The sequence below is a fragment of the Pholcus phalangioides genome, unplaced genomic scaffold (assembly GCF_987345545.1).
Source record: "Pholcus phalangioides strain wild (caught in Gottingen) unplaced genomic scaffold, Ppha-v1.0 ptg000003l_1, whole genome shotgun sequence".
In the NCBI taxonomy this organism is placed as follows: Eukaryota; Metazoa; Arthropoda; class Arachnida; order Araneae; family Pholcidae; genus Pholcus; species Pholcus phalangioides.
Window position 1 is genome coordinate 51,243,460 of NW_028301596.1, and position 26,999 is coordinate 51,270,458.

The 26,999-nt window shown below is 39.3% G+C and overlaps 3 protein-coding genes across 8 annotated transcripts in view; 2 read left to right on the forward strand and 1 right to left on the reverse strand.

The window, feature by feature from the left end:
• The first annotated feature begins 9,023 nt into the window (after positions 1-9,023).
• Hpf1 (Histone PARylation factor 1) overlaps positions 9,024-26,999 on the forward strand; it is a 34,869-nt gene continuing 16,893 nt past the window's right edge. Inside the window, exons 1-5 of one of the 6 annotated variants that reach the window (XM_089250062.1) lie at positions 9,024-9,039; positions 10,409-10,550; positions 14,939-15,049; positions 22,959-23,211; positions 24,058-24,241. In XM_089250062.1, coding sequence (XP_089106188.1) covers positions 10,428-10,550; positions 14,939-15,049; positions 22,959-23,211; positions 24,058-24,241 — 671 coding nt within the window. In that variant the 5' untranslated portion in view covers positions 9,024-9,039; positions 10,409-10,427. Of the gene's footprint in view, positions 9,040-9,189; positions 9,206-9,323; positions 9,434-10,408; positions 10,551-14,938; positions 15,050-19,480; positions 19,570-22,958; positions 23,212-24,057; positions 24,242-26,999 lie in introns of those variants that run through there. The other 5 variants (XM_089250067.1, XM_089250053.1, XM_089250059.1 and 2 more) reach the window with 5 other exon arrangements.
• Positions 16,537-19,905, reverse strand: LOC149088782 (uncharacterized). Its single transcript, XM_089250097.1, has 2 exons — positions 19,456-19,905; positions 16,537-17,227 (listed from the first exon to the last, which is right to left on the reverse strand). The coding sequence occupies exons 1-2, from the start codon at positions 19,813-19,815 to the stop codon at positions 16,715-16,717; spliced, it is 873 nt and encodes a 290-aa protein (XP_089106223.1). The 5' UTR covers positions 19,816-19,905; the 3' UTR covers positions 16,537-16,714.
• On the forward strand, positions 24,351-26,262 carry LOC149088783 (uncharacterized). Its single transcript, XM_089250087.1, has one exon. It carries the CDS (start codon positions 24,609-24,611, stop codon positions 25,869-25,871), a length of 1,263 nt encoding a protein of 420 aa, XP_089106213.1. The 5' UTR covers positions 24,351-24,608; the 3' UTR covers positions 25,872-26,262.

Genomic DNA, 26,999 nt, shown 5'->3' on the forward strand with positions numbered 1-26,999 from the left:
CAGTAATTTAAGAAAGATCCCTCTGACATCATGGGGGGGAAAAACATAATACGCAACGCCATCTAGCGTCCTTTATCTTCACCCTCTCCTTATCGTTTAGCAACAGGTGGGCAGCAGCCATTGTTCTCGTGGGCAGTCCTATTGTGTCCCACAATAACTGAGCTATAAGTAGGCTGACCATATTTACTCGAGAGAAATACGGGACATTAATATTCCAAATACGGGAAAATACGGGACATCGCCAATTATCGCCAAAAACGACGCCAAAACCAAACAAAGTTGCCAAATATTGTTGAAATTACAGAAAAATCACAATGGCGGGAAATGATGCTTCGCTGCAAATTGCAGTGGATTAAAATGTATTCCACGAAAAACAAACGTTCAAGACAAATGTGGGAGATTATTATTCTCATATACAGTTGTAATTATCGTAAAATAATTTATGAGTTGAAAAATAATGTCAATCTTTGACTTCAATAAAGAATAAAAATTCAAGTAGGCTTCGTGTAAAATACGGGAAAAACCGGGACACTTTTGCCAAAAAGTCGGGACGGCCAAAAAAACAGAAAATACCGGGACTGTCCCGGGAAATACGGGACGTATGGTCACCCTAGCTATAAGTAAACCTTTCCTTATAGCTCAGTGCCCAGAATCAAAAAGGAAGAAGGTTGGAAGAAGTCCCGTTTTTGAATTTAAAAAAAATAACAGAACGAGATTAAACAATTTTGCAACCAAGTATGTGAGAAAGAACAGTGTTGTCTCACGTTTCTTTAATACCCTTTTACCATACATCCCATTTGACCAAACGGGACGCATGGTCACCGTGCTTGCAGATTTTTTTCGAATGTAGTAACCATTTGGTTATTGTTATTAGAAACCCTGTCCCGATGGGATAACATTAAGCGCCGTGGGCTGTATTAGAATTGTTATTATTAATCTAAGGTTTCAACCCCTAAGCTTTAAATATGAATGCACATCAGGTTTTAGGTATATTAGTTCTAGCCATTTTTCACCACTTTCCTCTCCCCTTGTCAGCAAATGTCAGCAAAACTCTGACCTCCTTCCGTATCAACATCATAAATGACGCCAAGGACTAAGTGAGTAACTCAGTGAGTAATTCAGTAAGTGACTAAGTGAGTGACCAAGTGAGTGAGTGACCCAGTGAGTGACCTAATGAGTGAGTGAGTGACCCAGTGAGTGACCTAATGAGTGAGTGAATGATCTAGTGAGTGAGTGATCCTAAAGATATGGCGGAAAGTTTTAATAATGACTTTATTAGAAGTAATTTAGATGATACGGAAGAAAATTACAAATTGCTGTTGCCAATACAAGAGAGTATATCCAATAATTCCATTAAGTCTACGTCTTACTCCAAAACTTTTGGATCAGTTTCCTTGAATCCATTATTTAATCAAAAACGGTGATACAGGTAATTTTCAACGGTAATTATCCTGTGCAATAACTGTAAGTGCGCCTCTTTTAGTATCGTATTTTGTGAGTCCAAAGTGATCGTTGACACCCAGGTTCAGAAGGACTGAAAAGGAAAGAGTTAAGTGACTCCAAAATAAAAAACAGATTGAAAAGTAGGAATGAGGTATTTAATTAGGTTTCTCTTTAACCTAGTTGCTGTTGAAAAACTAAATTACATTCCTTAATTTTTTTATATAAAAAAATTCACATAGATCACATTATTAACATCCTTTTCCAGCTTTTTTTTAAATGATTATGAGAGCTCAGTATTACACGGGCAGGTGCACCTAACCAAAAAAAAAAAACACAATTAAATTCTCGATTGACAGCGAAAAGGGGTGGGGTTTCCAACCAAAAGGAACATCAAAGAATTACTACTTATCTAGGTACTGTCACACTTATTTCTTGACTGTTGACCCCGAAGTTGCCTCAGGATACGCACAACACTGCTGGAACACTGCGATGGATGAAACGGATGGTTGGGCGATCATCCCTGGTAGCCTTTCGATGGAGTATGCGATGGCTCGGTTATCCTCCTTGGAAGCCTCTCGATGGCGTATGAGGTTGACCGGTGATCCGCACTGGAAGTTTTTTTTTTTATGATGGAGAATGCTTGGAGATATTCGTCATCGTTCCTGGAAGATTCTCGATGGCGTATGAGGTTGACCAGTGATCCGCTCTGGAAGCCCTTCGACGGCGTATGCGGGTGTTCGGTATCATTATGCGATTTTTACGTCGTGCTCGTTTGGAGTCTAGTTAGTTTTGCATTTCATTTTTTGTTTGATGCTATATTACATTGGAGGAGTGATTATCACGGCAATTTTACGACGGACCGCCATGGTTTTCTCCGCCCGGAACAGTCACCAGCAATCTGTTGCGCCCGTTCGTGCTAGTGCTTCGCTCCAACTGCCCCGCAAAACCGGTACTCATCGAGTATCCTCCCTCGATTCCACGTTGTGGCAATATTGCCGATGATGTGGGAAAAAGAGATGAACGACTCGCGAACGTATTAAACATTTTAATCCGTAATTAAATACGACATCACAAGTATTAAGGAAAAGAAACATACACGGAGAAAATTGAGAACTAACTGTACATGTCGAAAATCCAGAGCGAACTGACTGGGACGACTCAGCCTCGTGGCTGTAACAAGAAACTACTCGCTCGATTATACAGGCAAAATTGGCTCATCGGGCCAAAACATGCTTTTTACAAAAATTATAATAATACACTGGATCCCCACAGTACTCCCCCCTGAGACCGTAAGTCGGTCAGACTGGAGGAATTCGAAACCTTACAGTTCGTCCAGAACGAGTTGTGACAGTTCGTGGAGGATCAGTTTTTGTCTTGTTCGATTCAGAACAGTTTGCTTCTCTTGTAAGTTCTTGAGGAGTATTGAGGAAGAAGGACGGCTTGAGACGGTCGATTGACACCGTTTGAGACTTGCCATTGACGTCCAAGGTGTAGAACTTGTCAGTTCGTGCGAGAATCTTGTAGGGTCCGTTGTATGGTGCCTGAAGCGGTCGTCGAACTCCATCCACTCGGACGAAGACGTGGGTAGCTGTCGGCAAAGTCTTATGGACGAAGATGTCGTGCTGACCATGATGACTCGCCGGAACAGGTTTCAGGTTCTGCATGCGCTCTCGGAGATGAACCAAGAATTGGTCAGCTCGTGGGGAGATCCTGCAAGAATGAAAATACTCACCTGGCAAACGCAGTGTCTCACCATACACAAGTTCTGCGGGACTAGCGCCAACATCTTCCTTGAGGCTGCAACGGATTCCTAGCAAGACGGATGGCAATGCTTTCGTCCAGCTGTTGGACTGGAGACACATGATGGAAGCTTTTAGCTGTCTATGGAATCTCTCGACCATCCCGTTAGCAGCTGGATGGTATGCCGTGGTTCTTGTTCTCTCTGTACCCAGTAGACGAGTGAAAGAATGGAACAGCGCAGATTCGAATTGTGCACCACGGTCAGTCGTAACAACCTCTGGGACACCAAACCTTGAAATCCATCCTGCAAAGAAAACTTCAGAAACAGATTCAGCAGTTTGATTAACCATAGGAAACACTTCGGGCCACCGAGTAAATCTGTCAACGCATGTGAGACAGTAGGTGTAGCCTTGCGAAGGTGGTAGAGGGCCAACGATGTCAATATGGACGTTCCTAAACCGAGATTTGGGTAATGCGAACTGTCCAAGTGGTGACTTGACATGTCTGCTGACCTTGCTCTTTTGGCAGGTAATGCAACATTTAGCAAAATGCATGCAGTCTTTTTCCAGAGATGGCCATATGAATCTGCTTTTTACCAGCTTTGCTGTAGCACGTCCACTTGGATGTGACAGCGAGTGCATAGAGTCAAAAACTGCTTTTCGTAAGTTTTCAGGTACAAGAGGTCGAATAGCGCCTGTTGAGACGTCACATTGAAGATCGGGACCATCGGAAGAAACAGAAAATGGTTTCAAGTCCAATCCGGAATTGTCAAGCTTACAGGAATGCAAACTTTCATCGCGTTGCTGTTCCTGTGCCATGAGTTGATAGTCAATATTGACTGGCAGTTCTATGCCTGCCATACGTGAAAAAGCATCGGCGATAGGATTTTGCCCGCCAGGAACATGCTGTATGTTGGTAGAAAACTGCGATATGAATTCGAGTTGTCGTAACTGCCTGGGAGAACACTTGTCTGTCTTCTGGCAGAAGGCATAGGTGAGAGGCTTATGGTCACAAAGAATGGTGAACTGCCTACCCTCCAAGAAATGATGGAAGTGCCGAATAGCAGAATAAATTCCCAGTAACTCGCGATCGTAGACACTGTAGTTCTTTTCCGTTGCAGTGAGCTTGCGGGAAAAGAAAGCGATGGGCTCAACTGTAGTTAAATGTTTTTGATTCAGAACGGCTCCGAGACTTGTGTCTGAGGCGTCGGTCATGAGAATCAATTCAGCGTCTTGTTTAGGATAAGCCAACATGGCAGCATTAGCGATCATGTCCTTGCAAGTCTGGAAAGCTTTCTCAGTTGCAGGGGTCCAGGCAATAAGGGTTTTGTCTTTCTTCTTTTTACTTTTCACCAGGTCATGGAGTGCAGCTTGTTTTTCGGCTGCTTTGTCCAGGAACCTATGGTAAAAATTTATGAGAGCTAAGAAGCGTCTCAAATCATACACAGTGGTAGGCTTCGGGTACTCGGCGATAGCACTGACCTTTTCGGGTAATGGCGATATACCCCTCGAAGATATGAGGTACCCAAGGAAGGGCAATTCGGTTTGGCCAAATACACATTTCTTGACATTGAGGACAACGCGATATTTATTGAGACGTTCAAAAATTTTGCGCAAGTCCTGCAGATGCGTGGTTTCGTCTTCACTAGCCACTAAAATGTCGTCGAGGTATACATAGCAATTGAGACCACGAACGACTTCGTCAATGAATCGCTGGAACGTCTGGCCTGCATTTCTCAAACCGAAAGTCATGCGAGTATATTCAAAAAGTCCTATTGGAGTTATGACAGCTGTTTTTTGTATATCTTTCTCGTTAACTGGAATTTGGTTATAAGCTCTCACGAGATCTAATTTGGAGAAAATTTTTTTACCATTCAACTCCATGCCAAAATCTTGGATGTGTGGCAGTGGGTATCGGTCCGGGATTGTAACGGCGTTGAGCCTACGAAAGTCTCCACAGACACGCCAGGATCCATCTTTCTTCGGAGCGAGATGAATGGGACTCGCCCAAGGACTTGAGGACGGGCGAACTATACCCTGAGCCAAGAGCATCTGAAATTCCTGTCGTACCGCGTCTAACTTCTCTGGGCTAAGACGTCTGGCTTTTAAAGCTACAGGTTGACCATCAGTGAGAATACAGTGTGTTGTTGAATGACCAATAGGAACTTGATTGAGAGCAGTCTGCGTAATGTTTGGAAATTCGGACAGTAGCTGATGGTACTGGGAAGTACCAAAAATGGTCTTCAAACCAGGAGGCTGACCTGGCAAAACATTACCTCGTGCGTTAAGAGATGTCAATTGATCAATGAGTCGACGGTTCTTGATATCAACCAATAACTCAAATCGTTGCATAAAATCAGCTCCCAAGATAGGGCCGGAGATATTGGCGATGACAAATGACCAAGGAAAGTCTCTGCGTAAACCCAAGTCGAGCACTAAATGTTTATTGCCATATGTTTTAATAGCGGTTCCATTGGCAGCGTATAAAATGAAGTTTTCGTCAACAACTGGTTTGCGATCACGTATGTGATTCACGGGAAAGACGGAACATGCCGCGCCTGAATCGATCAGAAAACGCAACCCAGTGTTGCGATCTGGAATGAATAAGCGGCAGTTGAGTCGGCTAACATCAGATGCCGCTAGTTCTGATGAGCTCGCGCGTTTCCCGAAAAATCACAGGGGCTGATGCATTTGCGAGCTTTCTCGGCGAAACGTCTGTGATACCAACAATGATTTTCGGAGGAAACACGATTTTTAGAACGATATCTAGTTCTCGAATTTGAACGATTTCGGCTCTGAAAATGTCTTGTCGGGGAACGCCCCCGCGACAAAAGCTCAATTTGCTCGCTGAGAGCTTCTAATTTTTTTTCAAAAGTTTGAATGATCGTGTCTGTAGAGGTAGCCGCGATAACCGGTGAAATGTCGGTAACTTCGGCGATTTTGTCGGCGACCAAGGCCAACTCTGTCAGTTGATCTTTGCTGACTGATAGTATTTGTTGCATGTTTACTGGGAGTCGTTGTAAAAACAATGATCTCAACACATCGTCAGAGACATGGTCTTGTGCTAAATCTTTCATCTGTCGCAACAGCTGAGAAGGTTTCTTATCACCCAATTGTAAATCTTGGAGAAGCGAACGTAATCGCGCATTTTCGGATTCTGCGTACTGGGCGATTATACGGTTTTTAATTGCGTCGTAGGCACCTTCGCTGGGGGGGTTGCGTACTATATCGCTAACAGAAAGCAGTACATCATTATCGAGCACGGCGACAACGTTGTGGAATTTAGTTTGGTCATTAGTTATACCAGTAACTTGAAATTGGGATTCAACCTGAATGAACCATAGTTCGGCGTTATTTTTCCAAAGAGGGGGTGCACGAAATGCGACTCTAGCGAGTTGAGATTGAGGCGTAATCGCTGTGGTTGAAGTTTCGGTTGGCATGACGAAAAATAAATTTAGCGGCGGCCAACAAAATGAGAAACAAGCAACTCACCCCTTAGAAACTGCAAACTTGAGCGTTGAAATTCCCCAGCGAAGCGTCGTTCATCCGGTAAATGTGTAGGCGTGAAGAATCAGCATCGGTGATAATCAGGCAGCACCATAGTCAGGATGAATATCGTCGTCCATGCGATGTTGAGTTATCGTGAAGGCAGCGATGTTACAGGATTTCGGGTCACCAATGTGGCAATATTGCCGATGATGTGGGAAAAAGAGATGAACGACTCGCGAACGTATTAAACATTTTAATCCGTAATTAAATACGACATCACAAGTATTAAGGAAAAGAAACATACACGGAAAAAATTGAGAACTAACTGTACATGTCGAAAATCCAGAGCGAACTGACTGGGACGACTCAGCCTCGTGGCTGTAACAAGAAACTACTCGCTCGATTATACAGGCAAAATTGGCTCATCGGGCCAAAACATGCTTTTTACAAAAATTATAATAATACACTGGATCCCCACAACGTGATCGGAGATATCCTATTGGTCGAGGTCCCCTGTACACGAGCTCTTCTCTAGGCATTCTCTGTATAAGATCACGTGCTTGGTTTGGGAGCGTCAGCTTGATGATGATGACTGGTACCTTTTCCGCCGATGACATTTTCATGAACGAACATGTTGAGAAAAAAAAAATAATGTTATGTTATGTTATGTTGGTCGCAATGAATTTTTTAAAAAATAAATAAATTTAGAGTTCTTAGCCTTCAAATAGCATTGAAATTAACAGAAATTGATTGTAATAAAATATAAAGACGTATTTTTTTCTCAATTTTAAAATTTTATTAAATATTATAGCGTGATTATGTAACACGTTTCTGCCGCCGTGAAATGATCCAGTTCGGTTCACGCGGCGCAAAGAGCCCACTCCTAGGAAAACCCGACTTTAATGATAGAATTCAGGCCAATGCAGCAGAATTTTTTCGTTCAGTACAGTTCCCTACGAGCAAAGTTAATAAACTGAACTGAACTCAACAAAAAAGTTCAGTTCTTACTTCGGAAGAAGCAGAATACGAGTAACAATTCCGCCCCCTCCCGCTGTTCGATATGTATTATTGATGCTGTCATCTAGTTTCGGAATCGTAAGTGTCTCATGCGGTGACAGAGCACTGAAGCAGAATTTCTCATTCAGTTCAGCTCATTGCTAGTGAAGGAAGCGCATGAACCGAACCGAATCCAACAAGAAGTTTAGGCCATGGAGCAGGGGCGTAGCCAGAAATTTCGTTCGGGGGGGGGGGCGCTTTCATTTCGGGGGGGGGACAGAACAATGACAAAAGTGACAGAAGAATGTGACAGAACAATGGATTAGGCCATCTTTTTCCCTTTTTTCGGTCATTTTCTCACATTTCGGGGGGGGACCAGACCCCCCAAGTCCCCTCCCCTCGCTACGCCCTTGCCATGGAGGTATTATGGTAAGTGGACCTAGATAATACCTCCATGGTTTAGCCAATACCTTCTAGAGCAGGCTTCTGCTCTAGAAGGTATTGGTTTAGCATGCTTTTTTCCCCCGGCACACAAGGAGACGTGTTGTTCCGTTCGGTTCCTCACGAGTGAAGCCCATAAACTGGGATGAATTTTAAGAAAAAACTTTAGTTCTTTTCTTGACACAAACAAGGAGACATATAAAACAAACTACATCAAAAGCAACAGAGGACAAGTTAAAAAACGTTTCCCCGCAATTTGATGTCTTTTATTGATGCTGCCATCTAGTTTTGAAATGATAAGTGACTCAATCGGTGACAATCAAATTAGCAGAATTTTTCGTTTAGTTCAGTTCCTTACGAACAAAGCACACATACTGAACTGGATTGAACAAAAAGTTCAGTTTTTTTCCCTCGATACACAAGGAGCCGTATAAAACAATGTACCTACTTCAAAAGAAGCAGACGACATGAAGTTGGGCTTGATGCAGCAGGTTCTTTGGTTCCATTCGGTTCCTTATGAGCGAAGCTCATAAACTGAACTGAATTTAACAAAAAGTTCAGGTTTTTTTTCTGGCCTACAAGGAGAAATAGTAAATAAAGTACCTCGAAAAAAGCAGGCAAGTTAAAAAAGTTTCCCCTGCTGTTTGATGTTTATTATTGGTGCTGTCATCTAGGAACAAGAAAGTAAACGATTCATGTGGTGACAAAATAGCAGCAGAATATTTTGCTCAGTCTAGTTTCTTATGAGCGAAGCCCAAAAACTGAACTGAAATCAATAAAAAGTTCAGTTCTTTTTTTTGATACATGAGGAGGCGTATAAAACAAAGTACCTCGAAAGAAGCAGACGACAAGTGAAAAGAAAGTTTTCGGGCAGTTTGATGTCTACTTTTTGTGCTTCCATCTGATTTCAAAGTTACAAGTGACTTTCATGGTGACTATAAAGTTGTTTTTTTTGTAGAATTTTAATGAGAATCTGATTACTATTTTTGCCAACAGATGGCCACAGCAAGTACTCTAAGTATATAAACTATCATATATAAATTTGAACATAACTTCTTTTATTCTCAAAAAACATACAATTAAGAAAAATATTGCTTGTAAGTTATGATTTTTTCGATCAAATTTATTCTTCCATTAAATTAAATCCGAACCTTAAGACAACAACTACAACGAGTCGAAAAGACCGCCAAAACGCCTCTGAGCTCTCTCTCCCCCCTTTCACTTCAGGGATTAGCCTTGGCAGCATAGAGCCCTGAATAATAAGACCAAGACCAAGGCCTCTGAGCTCCACAATATCTATGCTTTTAATAATTAGGTTTTCAAAGGTAAGAGCTTTTAGACCCATTAGTACCATTAGATGCAAACTGGATTTTGACCCATGGGTAGGGTCATTTTGAGATCCCCCGGGCTGAGTGATTTTTCTAAGGCTCCCTACCCGACCAGAAATGTCTTCCTACCACTTCACATACTCTTAAAAAACTTACCCAGATCTCATTATTATGAGCCCCTGCACCCGAGGCACTCGTGTTGAGACGGTATTGCCCATGGGCCGGAGCTCCCCCTCCCTCAAACATACATGCTTATATTTGCCACTATATTAATATAGGGGTCTCCTACTCATCACCCACCAAGCTCTTTTGTAGCATGTGCAATAAAGCTAGCTGGCCCATGGGCCGGAGCTCCCCCTCCCTCAAACATACACGCTTATATTTGCCACTATATTAATATAGGGGTCTCCTACTCATCACCCACCAAGCTCTTTTGTAGCATGTGCAATAAAGCTAGCTGGCCCACAAGCCACATTAAAATGCCAAATGCAGCCCATGTTGTATCAGCAGCAGTGGTCTCTGAAGTGCTTCGGATGCCATTGTGGGCAGGGCCTCAATTAGGGGGAAGCAGGCAGGTCTCGTGCCCCGGGCGCTTGAACCGAGGGGGCGCAAATTTCATTCCTAAACCACTAATTTTCCATTCTTCAACATTACAAGAGGGCGTCAAAATGTGCGCTTGCCCCGGGTGACCAAGCATATAGTTACGGCCCTGATTGTGGGTGCTTGTCGTGAGTTTATTGTATGAAATTTTGATTTCTCAATCTAGTCTGTTGGTGCTCAGGTAAGCTCTACAAATTTACTCGGGTGCTCGAGCACTCACAGAACTTCTGGATCCGATGTCACTGGTGCAGATGACTGCGTTAATACCTATATAAATAACGAGTTCAAGCTCCTAAATTTTTTCAGTAACTTTTAGGTCAGGTATGAAGTTTATCGTTAGATTTGGTTTGAATGATTTATTATTTCTTTTAGTATAGGTTCCTTGGTAGACATGAGTGATAAGAAGCGGCGAAGTACTTTGAAACCACCGTGTAAATATGGAAATGAGTGCTACCAGAAAAATCTACAGCATCTACTGCAGTACAGTCACCCATCTCTGAAGCCATCTAAAAAGGTTTGCATCATAGTGTACTATGTGTTAGGGCCGTTCAAGTATTACGTCGTCATCAATGTGGGGGGGAGGGGGAGGTTTCTGATTTGCTGACTTTTGATTACAAGGGGAGAGGGGTTTGGATAATGCTTACGTCATCAACCAACCCTTTATGAAAATATACAAATACAACGCCACAACAGGCAAACTGCCCAACGAGGTGGCTGACTTAAGAACATCATGGATCCCCGAGCCATTTTTTGGAGGCCCTACCTACTACTGCTACACCCCCCCCCCCCCCGTGCGGAACCCCCAACGAATCGGTACATGCGGGAATGTGCGTGTACGTATAGTGAAACCTGATGTGAAGTTTTTGTTTCTCTGTAATGCTTGTTATGTGTAGTGCTGCCATCTGCCACCAGTTTTTCTAACTATGAGTGAAGTGTTATGATTGAATGATTTATCGTTGTAGGACTGTTGCTCTCTGTGGCGAGACTTTTTTACCGGGGAGATCGGCTCGCATTTGCGCCTTGAAGTTGGGAACCACAGAAAACCAACTTCAGCCGACCACCACTGTGGGGTTCGAACCCGGATCCGCGCATCGCGAGTCCGTCACTATAACCACTCGACCACCACAGCGGCTTTTTAAATTATCCGGAACACCACCTTTTCTGAATCACCCTGTATTTCCTTAACTTTAGCAGTGCGCTTTCCTCTTGTGCTTTCTTTCTGTTTCCTATCTATCTTTTATTTTTCTGATCTTTCTGAAACGTCCCTTGCATTTCTTTCTATTTTATTTTCTGTTTATCTTTCGGCAGTGCATTTGATAGCTGCACCTTTTTTTTACTTCTCGTTTTATTCCCGTTTTTTTCTTTATCTTTCAGCATTTTCTTTGTATTTCATGGAATTATCCCTTTTCCCTATATGAAATGTTTTTAATGACGTCTTACTCGGTGCGTGCGTCAAAAATGAGAAAAACCTTTTGATAATATGTGGGCATTTGAGAAAACAACCCCCCCCCCCCTACATTGATAAGTGCCCTGCAGAGCCATTTTAGTGAACTCTAAATGTTTCGCAGAACCAAGTGATCTGGAAATGTGTCCGGGCCGCTTGAGTGATCTGGAAATGTGTCTGGGCCGCTTGAGTGCCCTGGAACTGTGCCATGCATCACTTAAATAATCTGAGAGTGTGCGCGGGTAACTTGAGTGATGTAGAACCGCACTGAGGGCCAATTAAGTGTTCTAAAACTATGTCGCATGTCACTCAAGCGATCTCTAAATGTGTCATGGATCGCTTACGTATTCTGGAACTGTGTCCCGGGTCATTTAAGTGATCTGAAAATATGCCACGGGCTGTTTAAATGTTCTGGAACTGTACCATGGGACACTTAAGCGATCTGTAAATGTGCTACTTAGTTCATTTTTACAAAATTAGGTTTGAAGAGGGCAGGCCGCATCAGATAACCCCCAGGGCCATATTTGGCCCACGGGCTAAGGGTCTTTATGTGATTTATCATTATATGGCTTAGAGGGTGGGTCACAATGAATTTATTGAAGATAAATTTTGATTTCATAGTCTTCAAATAGCATTGAAATTAACAGAAATTTATTGTAATAACATGTAAAGGTATTTTCTTCTGAAATTTAAATTAAAAAAAAATTATTTCTTTGCATTGAAAAAATAATTTTTTGATTGTAAAAGGAGGCACGAGAGCCCTCCCCCCCCCCTTTATGCCCGTGTATGTCTCTGTCAATATGCATTAGGATTCAGAGGGACAGAGTTGATAACGAATTTTTGTTGACCGGGGGGGGAAGAGGGTCAAAAATGGCTAAAAATTTGCTTATGTAATACTTTAACGGCCTCTTATATACAATGATACCTTGGCTAATGAATATAATTCATTCTGGAATTATGCTTGTTAGCCGAAATGTCATCTCCTACAGGTTTCTATGAAAAATCATTCAATTCGTTCCAGGTACTGCCACCTGGCAGTCCAGTGGTTAGGGAGCTAGTTTCTGACAGTGCAGGTCTGGGTTCGAATCCTGGGTCGGGCATGGATGTCTACTAACACTAATAAATTCCCTGCACAGATTGCAATGATCTCTTGGGAATACGTGCTGATCACATTATTTAAAAAAAAATTGAAAGGAGTGGTATATAAAAGACAAAAACTGATCGAAGGCTAAAATGAACAGCTTCAATAATGATAAATGGGAATTAACTGGATGAAATGCTGTAGATCCATTTATTGCACACACAACCAACTAAAGCTGGTGGTGATATAACCCAGTCGAGTTTATAGGTGTCCCCTGTCTTTTTTTCATTTTAATAGTATCCCTTTTTTCATTTTAACTGCTGTAGTGTAATCCCTTTTTGGCGATGTGTTGGTGATTTTTTTTTTCTTTGGCAAGAAAGATGTTTGAAAGCATAACTTCATTTCACTCTTGTGAACTTCTTATCGTGTTTTTGTGTATCTTTATTGTAAAAGAAAAAAAAATCTCCAACGAAGATTACAGCTGTTATTAGAAACCACGAAAAAAATCTTCGTTAGCTGAAAAACTCATAAGCAAAGGTATTCGTTAGCAGAGGTATTCTTGTATACGAAATGTATGATTAACATGTCTGTGCTTAAACCACTGCATGCTTTTGTTGTTTTGTTAAAGGCACAGGAACCCCTAATATTTGAGCTCTTAAGGGATCAAGTTGCCCCTGTAAGAAATTCAAGTCCTATTAAAAGTAATTGTTTTTTGACTGATGTTCAAATAACATACATAAAGTAACACCTTGTTATAACGTTAACTACTTTTAACATCACCTTTCCTATAACGTAATTTTTTTGAAAGTTCTGCTAGCATAATTGACAAAGCGTTTTACTCATTATTAAATCACTCCGCTTATGAAGTCATTTTAATTTAGTTCTAGAGGTGACATTATACCAAGGTCTGACTGAATAAGATTTAACCTGTTTCATGATGTGTTTTGGCACGAGTACAAATTTTAATAGAGCAGAAAAGGGCGAGGAGTGGCTCAACACATATAAATCAATATGTGTCTTAAAGTGAAATTATACTCATGAACATGAATCAATCCACAATATGTTCGAAAGTTTGTTAGACATCAGCACAAGTTTGAACAATATGCACGCTTGACATTGGTATTCTTTGGAGCTATCAGAAGCTTTATTCTGTCTCTTGCACAGTTGAAAGGCACATGTTTTTGGTGTGTAGGAGAATTGAAAAGCATTTGTTGCGCAAAGTACCAGCACAAGAAGAAATCCTTGACGTGAATCTGAGGATTCTTGAAAAGTATTTGTGTATTGACTGTGATAATGCCAAGGACGTTGTAAAATACATAAACAAGCCACCTGCGAGTTTCGCATCTTGTAGGGTATTTCCTCAGCATCCCGTCTGCTATATCTGTGCCACATTTAGTGCTATTGTAATAAGTGGTTCATTTTTTTTTTTCCGCTGTCACTTGAAGACATTTGTGTGCAAGGTGCTAAGAGTTATGACATTCTTTTTGCTCTTGTCCCTACATATCATGAGAGTTGTTTACATTTTTCAGTGCAACAGGACAATATGGTGGCATTGACGTGTCATGTGCAATTGTGGTTCTCTTCACAGAAGTAAAATAGTTGTCAGTTGTGAGACTGTGCGTCTGGAATTTAGATGTGGTTGCAGTAATACCACTCTCTTCCAAAGTTTTGCATTGATTGGTCACACTTTATCTTTGCCCAAATACGGATAGCCATTCAAGACATATTTGTGGCTATCACAACAGTTGCTAACCAGAACTTGATGCCAAACTTGTCTGGCTTATTTGCCATGTACTGGATAAATTTGCATCGTTATTTATATAGGAGCAATTGCTCATCAATGGTTATTTTTGGTCCAAGATATGCGCTAATAAAAGTTTCCCGTCATCTTGTACCAAATGTCTGAAATGAAAGCAAATCTATTAGTAGCCAAGTACTCTCAGCTCTGAGGCTTCGGATGTCAAGTCTAAGATACCACAGGATTTTACGGTACCAATTGTGAGACATTGTTTCTTTGAACTCAGGTGTTCCCCAATAGTTGTTTCACAAAACTTCTACAGATATTTACTTTAAAATTGATCATTTTTCTTATTTGGGGGAATGACCCCTGTTAGCTGTGTGTTCTAGGTATTTCTATGATTATGAATTTTAATAAATAATATAATATAAAAATTTGTCACAGTATTCTCTGAAGTATTTTAAGAGAAGTCCCTGAAAAGATATCAGCTTCGACATTTCATTGTGTTGAGATAATGCAGGCAAAATTGGAAAAAGAGTCAAAATGACCCCAACTGCGCTTCTGGTGTTAATAATTTATGATAAAAGTAGCTTATAAGTTATAGAGTATTTTATGATGTTTTGGATATTTTGTTAACAGGAGGTGTGCAATGCTGCAGCAGTGAAAGAGCCAAAAAAATCACCAAAAGTGTCTACTAGAAAGAAAATCGCTGGTGATATTTCCGGTAAACCTACAGCAACATTAGTGAAAGTATGAAAGATTTAATTATGGTTTTATACATTCAAATCTCATTATAACAAGCTGTGTTATAGCAACCAGACCTGTCAACTCCCTGGATTTAGGCGGGAGACTCCGGATTTTTCATCCTTCCTTCTGCTTTCCGGATTTTGGCAGAAAATTAGATTTTATGCGAGCTTTCATGTTGTCATGATGTCAATGACTGCCGTTGTCATTAGGGAAAACACCCGTAGAGGACAGCTGTGGTCATTTCCATTGAGCAGCCGTAAAAAAAGCCTTGGTGAATGCATTTAAGCAAATGGCAAAGTTGTTTATCGGCAATCGTGTATCAGGGGCATGACCTTGGTTGCCAAAATTACTGTGTAATCGTTAATTTCGTTATTGCATTTCATTAACAGCCATGCTGTAAACAAATTTTTTTTGACAGCAACTTTGTATTTTGAAGTTCTTAAATTGTTTCTTCCAATTAAATATGTCTTCAGAAAGAAAATATAAAACTTTAAGCTATATAAAGCTAAATATAAAGCTTTTAAGAATTCATATACCCAAGATTATCAATCACTGATAGCATCCACGAAAGGAAACACTTATGTTTTATGAACAGTTTGTAAATATGATTTCTTTATTCTGCATGGAAAGACTGACATGAAATTGTACTCTGCTCGGGGCAATGCAGGACCTGCCTTGGGGGGGGGGGACAGGGAATAATAGAACTTTGTCTTAATTGATTAAAAAATTTCTTTGAAAGAAAACACTTTTTGTGAATTTTTTTTTTTGATTGAGTATGAGTGCTGGGGAGGGGGGGGTGCCCCCCTCGGGAGAATCTCCGGATTTCTGGATTCCAAAGTGTTGGCATGTCTGAGCAACCATTCTGTTGTAATAGCTATGTCTTCACTGGTGCGCTTTCGTCTTTTCAATTCATTTTCAACTCTCACTTTACTTTTCTAACTTCGTGATGCCTGAGATGAATGCGTTAGTTGAAATGCCTTTTCTGTCTTCACCTGCGCGTCAAAACCCTTCATTTCGCAGTAGAAATCAGTCGCTATGGACGTAACAGATGCAGCTCTTTTGGCTGGAATTAGTGGCGCGTTTCTGATATTAAAAAATGTGAAAAAAAGGAGCGCAAAACGAAGAAAAGTTTGGATGAAAGATTATTTAAAATCGCGAAACTTCGGGATACTAAAAGAATTAGAGTTGAATTATGATTGAATTAGATTGAATTTTGAACAAAAAGAAATTTTGTTCAAAAACTTTACACGAATGTCTAAAAGAAATTTTTATGAGCTTTTACGAATGGTGGAATTAAAAATAACTAAACAGAATACTCGTTTCAGAGAGGCAGTGCCAGCCGAGATCAAATTGGCAATCACACTCAGATATTTAGCGACCGGAGATTCATTTATGTCTCTAATGTATTTATTCAAAGTATCCAAGCAATTTATTTCATCAATGCTACCCGAGGTCTTGAAGGCAATAATTGAAAGTCTACAAGATCACATCAAGGTAAGTAGTTTTATTATATAGATAAACATAAATATATCAAAACACTTTATAGACATGTACATATATATATATATTTTTTTTTTTTTGGCATTTTTTAAAAATTACTTATTAATTTGAGTTATATAAGCATTGTTACTAAAGTCGTTTGAGTAAATAATTGTCATCTTGTAGAGATCACTCTCCTTGGGGAGTGGATGGTTGTGAATATGTGTAATTTTCTGAACAATTTGCCGGACTTAATATTATCGAATATGAGGAGGTAGATGGCGAGTTAGAGAACGGAGGGACTTCGGAAATTAGATGCTCTGAAGGGTTTGGTTCTGCAGAATTATTGAGTTCTTCCATTTCTAATTCAAAAAGGCAGTTTTGAATACGGTTTCTTGCAATTATTTGATTCCGTTTGCCAAGTTTCCTGATTTGGGATGCAACCATTTGGCCGAAAACATGAAACTCATCTTTGCTAGTTAATACTTTAGCAGCAACACCCAGAAAATGGAACGCCTTCTCTTCTTTTTTTTCATCTTCAGATAATCCCCTTTTTAAATTTCTCTTTGATCTTAGACCATGTTCGTTTTCCGAAAGATTTGCGGGCTGAGATTTTTGAAATGTATTGGTCTCTATCAAACTGCTGTTGCTAGTTGGAGACTCAGTTGTTGGTTCAGGTGCCATAGCCTCAACTGGAATATCCTAAAAAAATATTTCCTACTTTAAATTAACAAAAATTTTTTATGAACAAATTATTACTATGTAACTACTAAATCATCTATTATCGCTATATATATATTATGTGTGTGTCGCATTTACTATAGGGTTTATCAATTACATTATCGGCACATAATAAGCAGTTGTTCTATGAGAAAAGCTTTTTGAAAACGAGCAGATAAGCTGTTATTATTCTCAAAGAACTCACTGAACTTTTTCTTGGAGGGTATGGGTTTTTTCTAAACACTCCCACACGCACCAGCATATTATATTTACACTATCCACTTTGAGGCTGACCTTTCAGGGGCCCTTTTTAAGACGTCCCCAGCTGTAAATTCTTCCCTTCTGGTTTTGAATACACTCCCACACACACTCTGCTTACCACATGTTTACATTACATAAATTCTCGTCGGGAGGGAAGGTTGGGGTTTTCATCACGAAAAATACCTTCTGTTATATAACACACATATACACACATAACACATTTCTGTTATATATATATATATATATATATATAAAATCCTTTTTAAAATTTTTTTTTTTATATATTTATTTTTCTAGTACCAGCTGAGGAGCAACAATGGAAAAAAATCTCCGACGAATTTGGTGCACGATGGAATTTTCCCCACTGCATAGGTGCACTGGATGGGAAACATGTCGTAATACAACGACCAGAGAATTCAGTGGGGGAATTCTATAACTACAAAGGAACCAACAGTATCGTCCTGATGGCTATTGTAGACGCAAACTACAATTTCATACATGTAAATGTTGGTTGCCAGGGACGAATTTCCGATGGAGGTGTTTTCAGAAACCCCGAATTCTATAAAAGACTCGTGAACCACGATCTAAAACTGCCTCAAGACGAACCTTTATCTGGCCGCACAACACCAGTCCCTTACGTAATGGTTGCTGATGAGGCCTTTCCTATGGTAGAGAACATTATGAAACCTTATGCAACTGATTTGAATCGAGGATCACCGAAAAGGGTGTTTAACTATAGGTTATCGAGAGCAAGACGCATTGTAGAAAATTCGTTTGGTTTACTTACATCTGTATTCCGAATTTTTCGGAAACCTATAGAAATTAAAATTGAGAGTACTGTAGTTGACATATGTGCAAGCCAGTACAATCTCCATAATTTCCTCCGTTCCCAACCAGATGCAGCAAAATATTATTCACCTCAAGGGTGTTTTGATAATGAGGATGCCAGCACTGGAGAGGTAATTCCAGGATCTTGGCGACGCGTCACTGCAGGCGATAGTGGACTGAGTAATCTTCGTGTACTTCCACGGAATACAACAAGGAATGCAAAAGAAATCCGGGAAGAGTTTATGAACTATTTTATGTCAGCACAGGGTTCCATATCGCGTCAAAACAAATATTTGTAAAAATAATTTACACAGTAGTAGGCTAACTCCGTAACACAGGTTTTTCCGCAAGAATATTTGAACAGAAAAGAACAAATCTACTCGTATTTTGATATTTAATCCAACCATAAGATATTCAACATGTTTTCAACTTCTTATTTGATTCAATTTATTTTCTTTATTACCATTGATTCAAGTTGAACGAAATATTGAAATGAAACAGGTTGTGAAATAAATTTGAAAAATGTGCTAAAACCATAAGCAGATGTGCATTGAGGGCCTCCCGCCTGCTGTCTAGCCGCCTTTCTCCCGTAAAAATTTGGATTTAATTAACAACCAATTACTAAACTTTTCTGAACCCTCCAAAATTGCCGTCCTGGGCTATAGGTCGCTTAGCCTCCTTCCCCCCCCCCCCCCCATTCTGTAAATACTCCTGTGAATGTAAGAATTTTAAAAATCGATTTTGAATTTTATAATGTTATCTCTGTATACATAATTATTTTGTTTCAAAAGAATCACAAACTTCACACCCTGAACCAGGGTCCCAAGGTCAGGATCTTAGTAAATTCATAGTGAAAAGTGTAAGTACTGAAATAAAAATATATTGAAATTCATTCCGTACTTTGAAGTACTAGCAGCTTATCCCATGCGGTGCCATGAGCGAAATAATTATTTTTTGCAGCTTTTTATGTTTATACAGTCGAGGATTCGATAATCTTATTTAACAATTATTTTTGTATAACTTGTTTTTGTATGAACATGTTTGTTAGCATTTGTTTCTGAATGATTATTTTATTCATTCCAAATTTTTAATAAATTATTGAAATTATAACCTCTACTTACACGATTGCTTTCTTCTGTTACGCAGGGTATAATATCCACGGTATCCCTAGTTGACCTCGGGGTCAGCGAATCCAAAATAAACAACATCGATTTATAGGCAAACCACGAAGAATGGTATGTATCTTCAGCACCAGCACCACTCTTTTTTGAAATTTTCTTCTGGTGTTCCTTCGAAAAATAAGACCGTAAACATTTGATCTTGTTTTTCACGCTGTTGACACTCATGCCGTATTTGGAAGATAACACCATATAAGCATCGTTTCGCTTGGTTTTGTTCGTGTAGTCCTTGTTTTTTACGTCCCATAATGAATCAAGTTCCTTATAATCTTCTATAAACATTAGAGTATCTTCGGGAGACATCACGACACAAAAAAAAAAAAAAAAAAAAAAAAAAATACTTTCCAAGAAACCTAGTTGAAAGTACAAGGAAATCCAAGGGTGCTGGAAACACGTGCGCTGCTACTAGCGACCGGAAACATGGCCGCCTTTCAACACGATTTAAGGCATGCCCCCATCACTGACGTCACGTTCCACCAAGCATGCCTACTTAGCGCAAAGAAAACGCACCAGTGAAGACATAGCTAATGACTGACACAATAAGTTCCAAATGTTCTTATATAATGAATGACTAGCCTATATATTTTGCTTATGGAAGGGGCTTATAATAAGGTTTGACTGTATTTTTAACATGTAATAATAATGATTTATAATCTTAATTCATCACTGCAGTATAGAGTGGATCTCGCTGATAACAATTTTCAAAAAACTGTCATGAAAAATATAAGCAGGGGAAACACTAAATGGGAAATCTCAATTAGGATTAGTTAAAGTTGGTACCACCCAAAAATAAGTCTTATATAAGCGGGAAAACTTTATAAGTGGGATTGACTGCGCACAGGGTGGTTATAAATAAACTGACACTATACTCAGACATATGTAGCGCCCATTTTGATGGAGGTACAATAAAACCTCTCTCTTTTTTGTGGACATGGTGTGACAAAAAAATTTGTTCGTGAAAGAGGGGATGTCCATTAATCAGGGGTTTGGAAAGCATACTTTTATTATACACGAAATTATTCGGCTGTAACAGAGGGGTGTCCGTTAAGAGGAATTTTACTGTATTTTGATGAAACTTAGTGTATAGGATATATGAACCATGGAGAAAAGAAAGATTAAATAAAAAAAGTTCAATTTTTTTACCGCCGGGGGAAAAGTGACTTTTTTATTGCAGTGTTATCAGCTTGTTTTTTGTGATTTTGAAACACAAACTTTTAGGAACCACAGATACATACAGTAGAACCTCTTGATAACGGATACCCATGGGACCAAAAATTTTGTCCGCAGATGGGAAGGTATGATATACATTCGATGGAATCCTGATTATACAACTTTCATATTTATACAACGTTTGGTTCGGTCACAATTCTTTCCTATGTATTTTGATTACTGCAAAAGTGATACACTGGTGGTATGTATAATCACCAATTGTACCTTATTCCCAACAGTTAAAGATAATATGGCCAAGGGAGTCTCAACCTACATATCTCAACAAATTAACAAGCATTTTTTTCGAGAATTTGTGTTCAAAAAAATTATTCAACTAAGCAAATTTTCTCAACCACCTCGTTGGGCATTTTGCCTGTTATGGCGTTGTATTTGTGTCTATAAGGAAAGGTTTGATTAAATTTCACAACACTTTTCAGGTGATTATGTAAAATTCCCAAATACAATTGGAAAATCTAATAAATATGGGAAATTTTTGAATTTTTCTTTTCTTCATTAAACCAATTAATTATTTTTACCCGTACATGATACGTGCACTATACACATATATATGTATTGCAATAAAAATATATTAAATTAATATAATTGTGAAAAGAGAGAGAGAAAATCTTTCATAACAATCATCAGTCTTGTAACGTTGGCTTTCTTCACATGCATCAATAACAAAATCAACATTACCATTCAAATTCACTGTCCTGAACCATAGTTATGTCCAGTTAATAAGTTATTACTTGACAATTTGTTATATTTACTAACACGAGCTTGGGATTAAACATAATCTCAGTTGAAGATGATAAATTCTTGGTTTATGACCAAAAATTAATAAATTAGGGTTTGGGAAATACTAATTAGAGTTTGCCTGATTTTACTGTCCACCATTGGAGAATGAAGTACATTAAAGTTTGATTCAACGAGACTGAGGATCAGAAAAGTGTCCGTTAACACTGAGTGTCCATTAGGGGAGGTTCCACTGTATATATCCAAGGCAGGGCACTCTCTTCACAGTGCCAGGTACTCCCCAGATCGAGTGATGTTCTGGGTATCTCCCACCTAAACTGAAGTGCTTGTCTACCATTTCACATACGTGCTGTCAACAATCATAGTACAAAATATTATCAGTAGCCCCATGTGCCCGTCCATGTCTGGATGAGCCCATGCAGGTTAAGCAAAAATATTTTCAAATAAACAGTTTGATTGGTCATCTTACTCATTGTGTAAGCATTACACCCTTGAATGTAGATGTTGTTGGACATTGCCTGTTATAGAAACTTTGACATCATAATTTTTCTCATGCTAAACGTGGTACCAACACATACTTTCTGATACATGCCAATTCATTAGAAATCCCCCAGTGGAATGTTTGAGGTGCATGTACAATGTTGTAATAGTAGTTAATGTATACACAACTGGTCTATCTTGGTCTGGCCACATTCCTCTAATGATAATGACTTTACCACAGGGTGTTTGTAACTGAACTGAGAGCACTCAGAACCATATGTAGCTTGATCTAACAATCGAAATGATTCCAAACTTGGGTAAGGGGCTAACAACAACATGGGAAGAAGGATCCTAAAAAAAATAGTTTGAAATAGCTCTCATTTCACACCAGTTGAAAAATCTTAGTTTAAGCCAAACAACCCTGCATATGGTGTTGATATATATTGTGGCATATTACCAATTCCACACAAACAAGTCTAATACAGTAAAACTGCTCTCAATGGGCACCCCTCCCAGATGCAGTCACCCTTCTTTTATGGCCAAATAATAATTCCCCTTGTATAATAAAAGTATGCATTTCAAACCCCCAATTAACACTTACCTTTCTTTTATAGACAATTTTTTTTTTGTCTCACTTGTGGCCACAAAAGTGAGGTTTTACTGTAATCATTATGCAATCAGAACATATCTAAGACATGTGCAACTGCATGCAAAATTCTTGTGAAAAACTATCATGAATGGGGAAATTTTTTAAAAAATAAAACAGGAAAATCGAAAACTATGATTCTTCACATAATTTTTATAGTGGGGCAAAGGGCCTAGCTGTGTGTAGTTTTGTACATACTAAAATTATAGTGCTTAAATTGACTTGTGGAAACTATATAATAAGGCATTTGAAAAAAGAGGAAGCGAGCGTCTGTGTCTTCATTCAGATGAATAAAATTAAAAGAGGAATATATTCAATACTGTGTTATAAATTTTATGTACATAATATGTTTCAGGAAACATTGACAGTCAAAGGTGAAGGAAGCACAAGGCTGTCGCGCAGGAAATCCCCCAAGAAGCATGCTGTCAGTCCTTCGAAGGATGAATGCTGTGAAAATGACAGTGAGAAACATCCTATTGGTGATCGGCACCTAAAACCAACTGCTGACCTGGTAGAAGATATCAAAAATATGTTCTTGGTTGAAATGCCACCAGACTTCTATGATTTATGGGAGTTTTCTTGCAATATAGGCTCTAAGGATCCATCAGGTGAGATGTTGTGAATACTCAGTTGAAGCATTACTATAGGCCTAGATAGTGATACCCCAACTTATGTCAGTAATTCATTCTAAGACTAACTACATAAATCAAAAAAGACATAAGTCGAGGCAAATTTTTCCACTGATACATTGTTAAAATAATGTGACTAAGTTTCAATAAAATCTGTAACGATCATTGTCTATTGTGTTTAATGATAATGATTTATTGCGTTTATATTTTTAGAGAATATTTTACGAGAATATTCTGAGAATATTTTAATAAGGCATATTTCATATTCTGAGAATATTTTAATAAGGCATATTTCATATTCTGAGAATATTTTAATAAGGCATATTTCATATTCTGAGAATATTTTAATAAGGCATATTTCATATTCTGAGAATATTTTAATAAGGCATATTTCATATTCTGAGAATATTTTAATGATAATAATATTTAATTTTTTCATATTCTGAGAATATTCTCATGGATGTAAAAATTGGAGAATAATTAAGAATATTCATTTTTCTTGTTAACAATGAAACTTTTTTACTAATTTTGTTTATATTCTGAAATACAAATCAGTTTTTATTGCCTGAAACATTAAAAAAAAGTAATTTTTGACATAATCACCACCACCCCCCCCCCCCAAATGGCAACTTTTAATTCAAGAATCTTGGTCACAATGAGAGTTTTTAAAAGTTTGGTCATGAAGATTTTAGAAAACTTGAGATTAAAACCTTAAAAAATTATTTTAAAATAAGATAAATTTTCAGAAATAGGTTCAGAACAAAAAATTAAACCAAAGGTGATTGATTGCGACAAAATAATTTTTTGTCTCTTCTTTACTTATAGAAGCATTCAGCGATGTAGGTCTGCATCTAGTTGGTCCATATGATGTTCTGGCAAAGAAGATTTCAAAGAATGACATTAAAGAAGATAATGTCCTGTGCCACTATAGATATTATTATGATCCTCCTGAGTTCCAAACAGTTCTGACACGAAATGGAGATGATTGGTATCACATTGGATACTTCAGGTAACTTTGATTGGAAATATTTTGTTAAAATATTGTGGCAAGACTCAAAATAGGACAGATATTCAAGTATCATTATTAACTCGACTGCAAGACTAGCCATTAACAAGATATATTTTATTCTTGTCTTTTTTTTATTATTGTTTATTTTTCATGGAATGTTCATATATGTTTTTGTGTTCTGGTTGGATTGTGACTGTGTTTGTAATTGCTCTGTAACGAATATCTAATAAAACTACGCGACATATCTGGTGGAGGCGCCGGGTAATCCAAAATTACGGAAAACTCAATCAGAAGAAGCCGTAGACTGCAAGGGCTAGGTTCTGAGCCCGTATCACTGCTTGACTCTTTTAGAAGACGTCGGTGCCCGATGGCTATGTCCAAGAATCCGGAAGGTGAGTTGTTAGCTCCATCTATTCAACCTGCTCCCAATGCATATGCCCCAGCTTATCCTATGTACCAAGTGCCTCGCGACCACTGCATATTCTCCGGTACTGATGGTCAAAACCCCGAAAAGTGGCTGAAAGATTATGAAAGGATCCCCAATTACAATCGTTGGGATGACTCGATTCGCTTAGCTAATGTTGTGTTTTACTTGAATGATACTGCTAGGCAATGGTTTGAGAACAATGAAGATCTCATTACAAGCTGGACAATTTTTCAGCGAGACTTCAAAGAGACATTCGGACAGTCCGAGGACATCAAGCGACGATCGGAAGACCTGTTGAGAACCAGGGCGCAGCGTCCGTGTGAGAAGTTTGAGTCCTATATTCAAGATGTTCTCTCATTATGCCGCCAAGTTGATCCATCCATGACAGATGACCAGAAAATTTCCCATCTCCTGAAAGGGATCGCAGAGGATTTCTACCAAGTACTGATAAACAAAGAAGCAGCTACAGTAGACCAGTTCATATCTATTTGTCGACAGATCGAGACTATGAGGAGACATTGTGTAATCAAGCCACAGTATGAAAGGCTACCAAACGTGACGGCTGTATCTTCGACGACCACAGAGAGTTTGTCAACATTGATCCGACGCATTGTCAAAGAAGAAATTCAACGAGTGATTCCTCAGATAGCTTCGCTTGCACGAGACGATGAAACTGAATGTCAGGAGGATATGATCCGGGAAGAGGTACAAAACATGATCCAGGACATGCTAGCCCCTCTCACCCGAGACGACACCGAATCCCTGATGCCCGTAGAAAGAGGTAAGAGGAATTCCTGGAAAACCAGACAGAGACGTCCACAACAACCGGCAACTCCAATCGTAGAGAGGAAAACCGATCTTTGGCGTACACCTGAAAATGTACCGGTCTGTTTCCATTGTGGTCGAGCTGGACACGTGATCAGATATTGCCGCGATCGAAGATGTGACCTCACAGATATAAGGGCCAGGAGGGAGTCAAATGAACAACTGAATTACAACTCTGGACGATCAAGGATGGAACCAAATCAGTTTCAAACACTGGGTTCTAATTTTGTAGCCGAATATGGACATGAGAGTGGAGACGACGACAGACGTTATAGAAGCAGCTCTCCATACCCCAGACGCAATGCAGTTCGCCGACAGTCGCGCTCCCCAGGTCGCCGTCCAAGCCGTTCGCCCGGTCGATCCGCTGAGGAAAACTAGGCTGTGCGACCTGTTACGGGGGTGAGGCCGCAATTGAAGGAAATCCTCCAGTGCATACAGCGGCTAGACTGATGGAAAATTCTGTATTTGTCGTGATAAACGGACATAATGTGAAAGCTTTGGTCGATTCAAGTGCTGACTATTCCGTCGTTACAGAACATTTACGTCGCAAGTTGAAAACACCGTTATTCGCTGAACGTGGTAATATCCTTCATACTGCCAGTGGAAAGCTAGTGGAAGCTCTTGGACGATGTGTATTAAGAGTGGACTTTAACGCAAATGTACAACCATTAGAATTCTTGGTATTCCCGCAGTGTAGCCATAATCTTATATTGGGTTGGGACTTCTTTAAAGCCACAGATGCAATAATTGATTGTGGCATGGGTGAGATCCAAATTAATGAAGCTTCTTACTACAATCCTGAATCTGGAAAGGCGATTCATCTGTACGCTGCCGAAGACCGTATGATTCCTGGAAATTCTGTCCGGAAAATTTCCGTGGTGAGCAAATGTCAAGAAATCTGTGGAAATGTTATGGTTACTGTGGTGTCCTTATAAGAAATGACTAAAAGAACTAAACTGATAAGAACATACAACGCCACCTAGTGTTGTGTAAGGGGAACTAGGGAGTTCCACCTCGGACATCAAGTAGACAAGATGTCTAAATGTTCTGCTCTTTCCACTTTATAAATTCTTCCTATCTATATGTATGTAATCTATCTAAGTCTAACGTAATAATAAATACTCATCAAAATAAATACCCATGTGTTATCCACTCGGCTAACAAAGTGTTAAAGAAAACACAACAAGTGGCGACGAGGCCCATCTTAAAAGTTGGATAGAGTATTTACTCGAAGACTGCAAAATGTAGGAGAAAAAGTTTTTCATACATCTCTGATGATGGAAAATTTAGTTGAAGAGTTAATAAGACAGAATCAAGCTCTAATGGAAGCTCTCAAAGAGCAACGAGGCTCAACGTCAACAAACCAAAAAGTGACGGTTTCGTTTGATAAATACGATGAAGCTTCAGAGACTTTCGATTCGTTTATAGAACGTTTCGAGGCGTTTTTAGACATTCAAAATGTCCCAGAAGAAAAACGTGCTAAAGTCTTAATTTCGAGCATTTCTG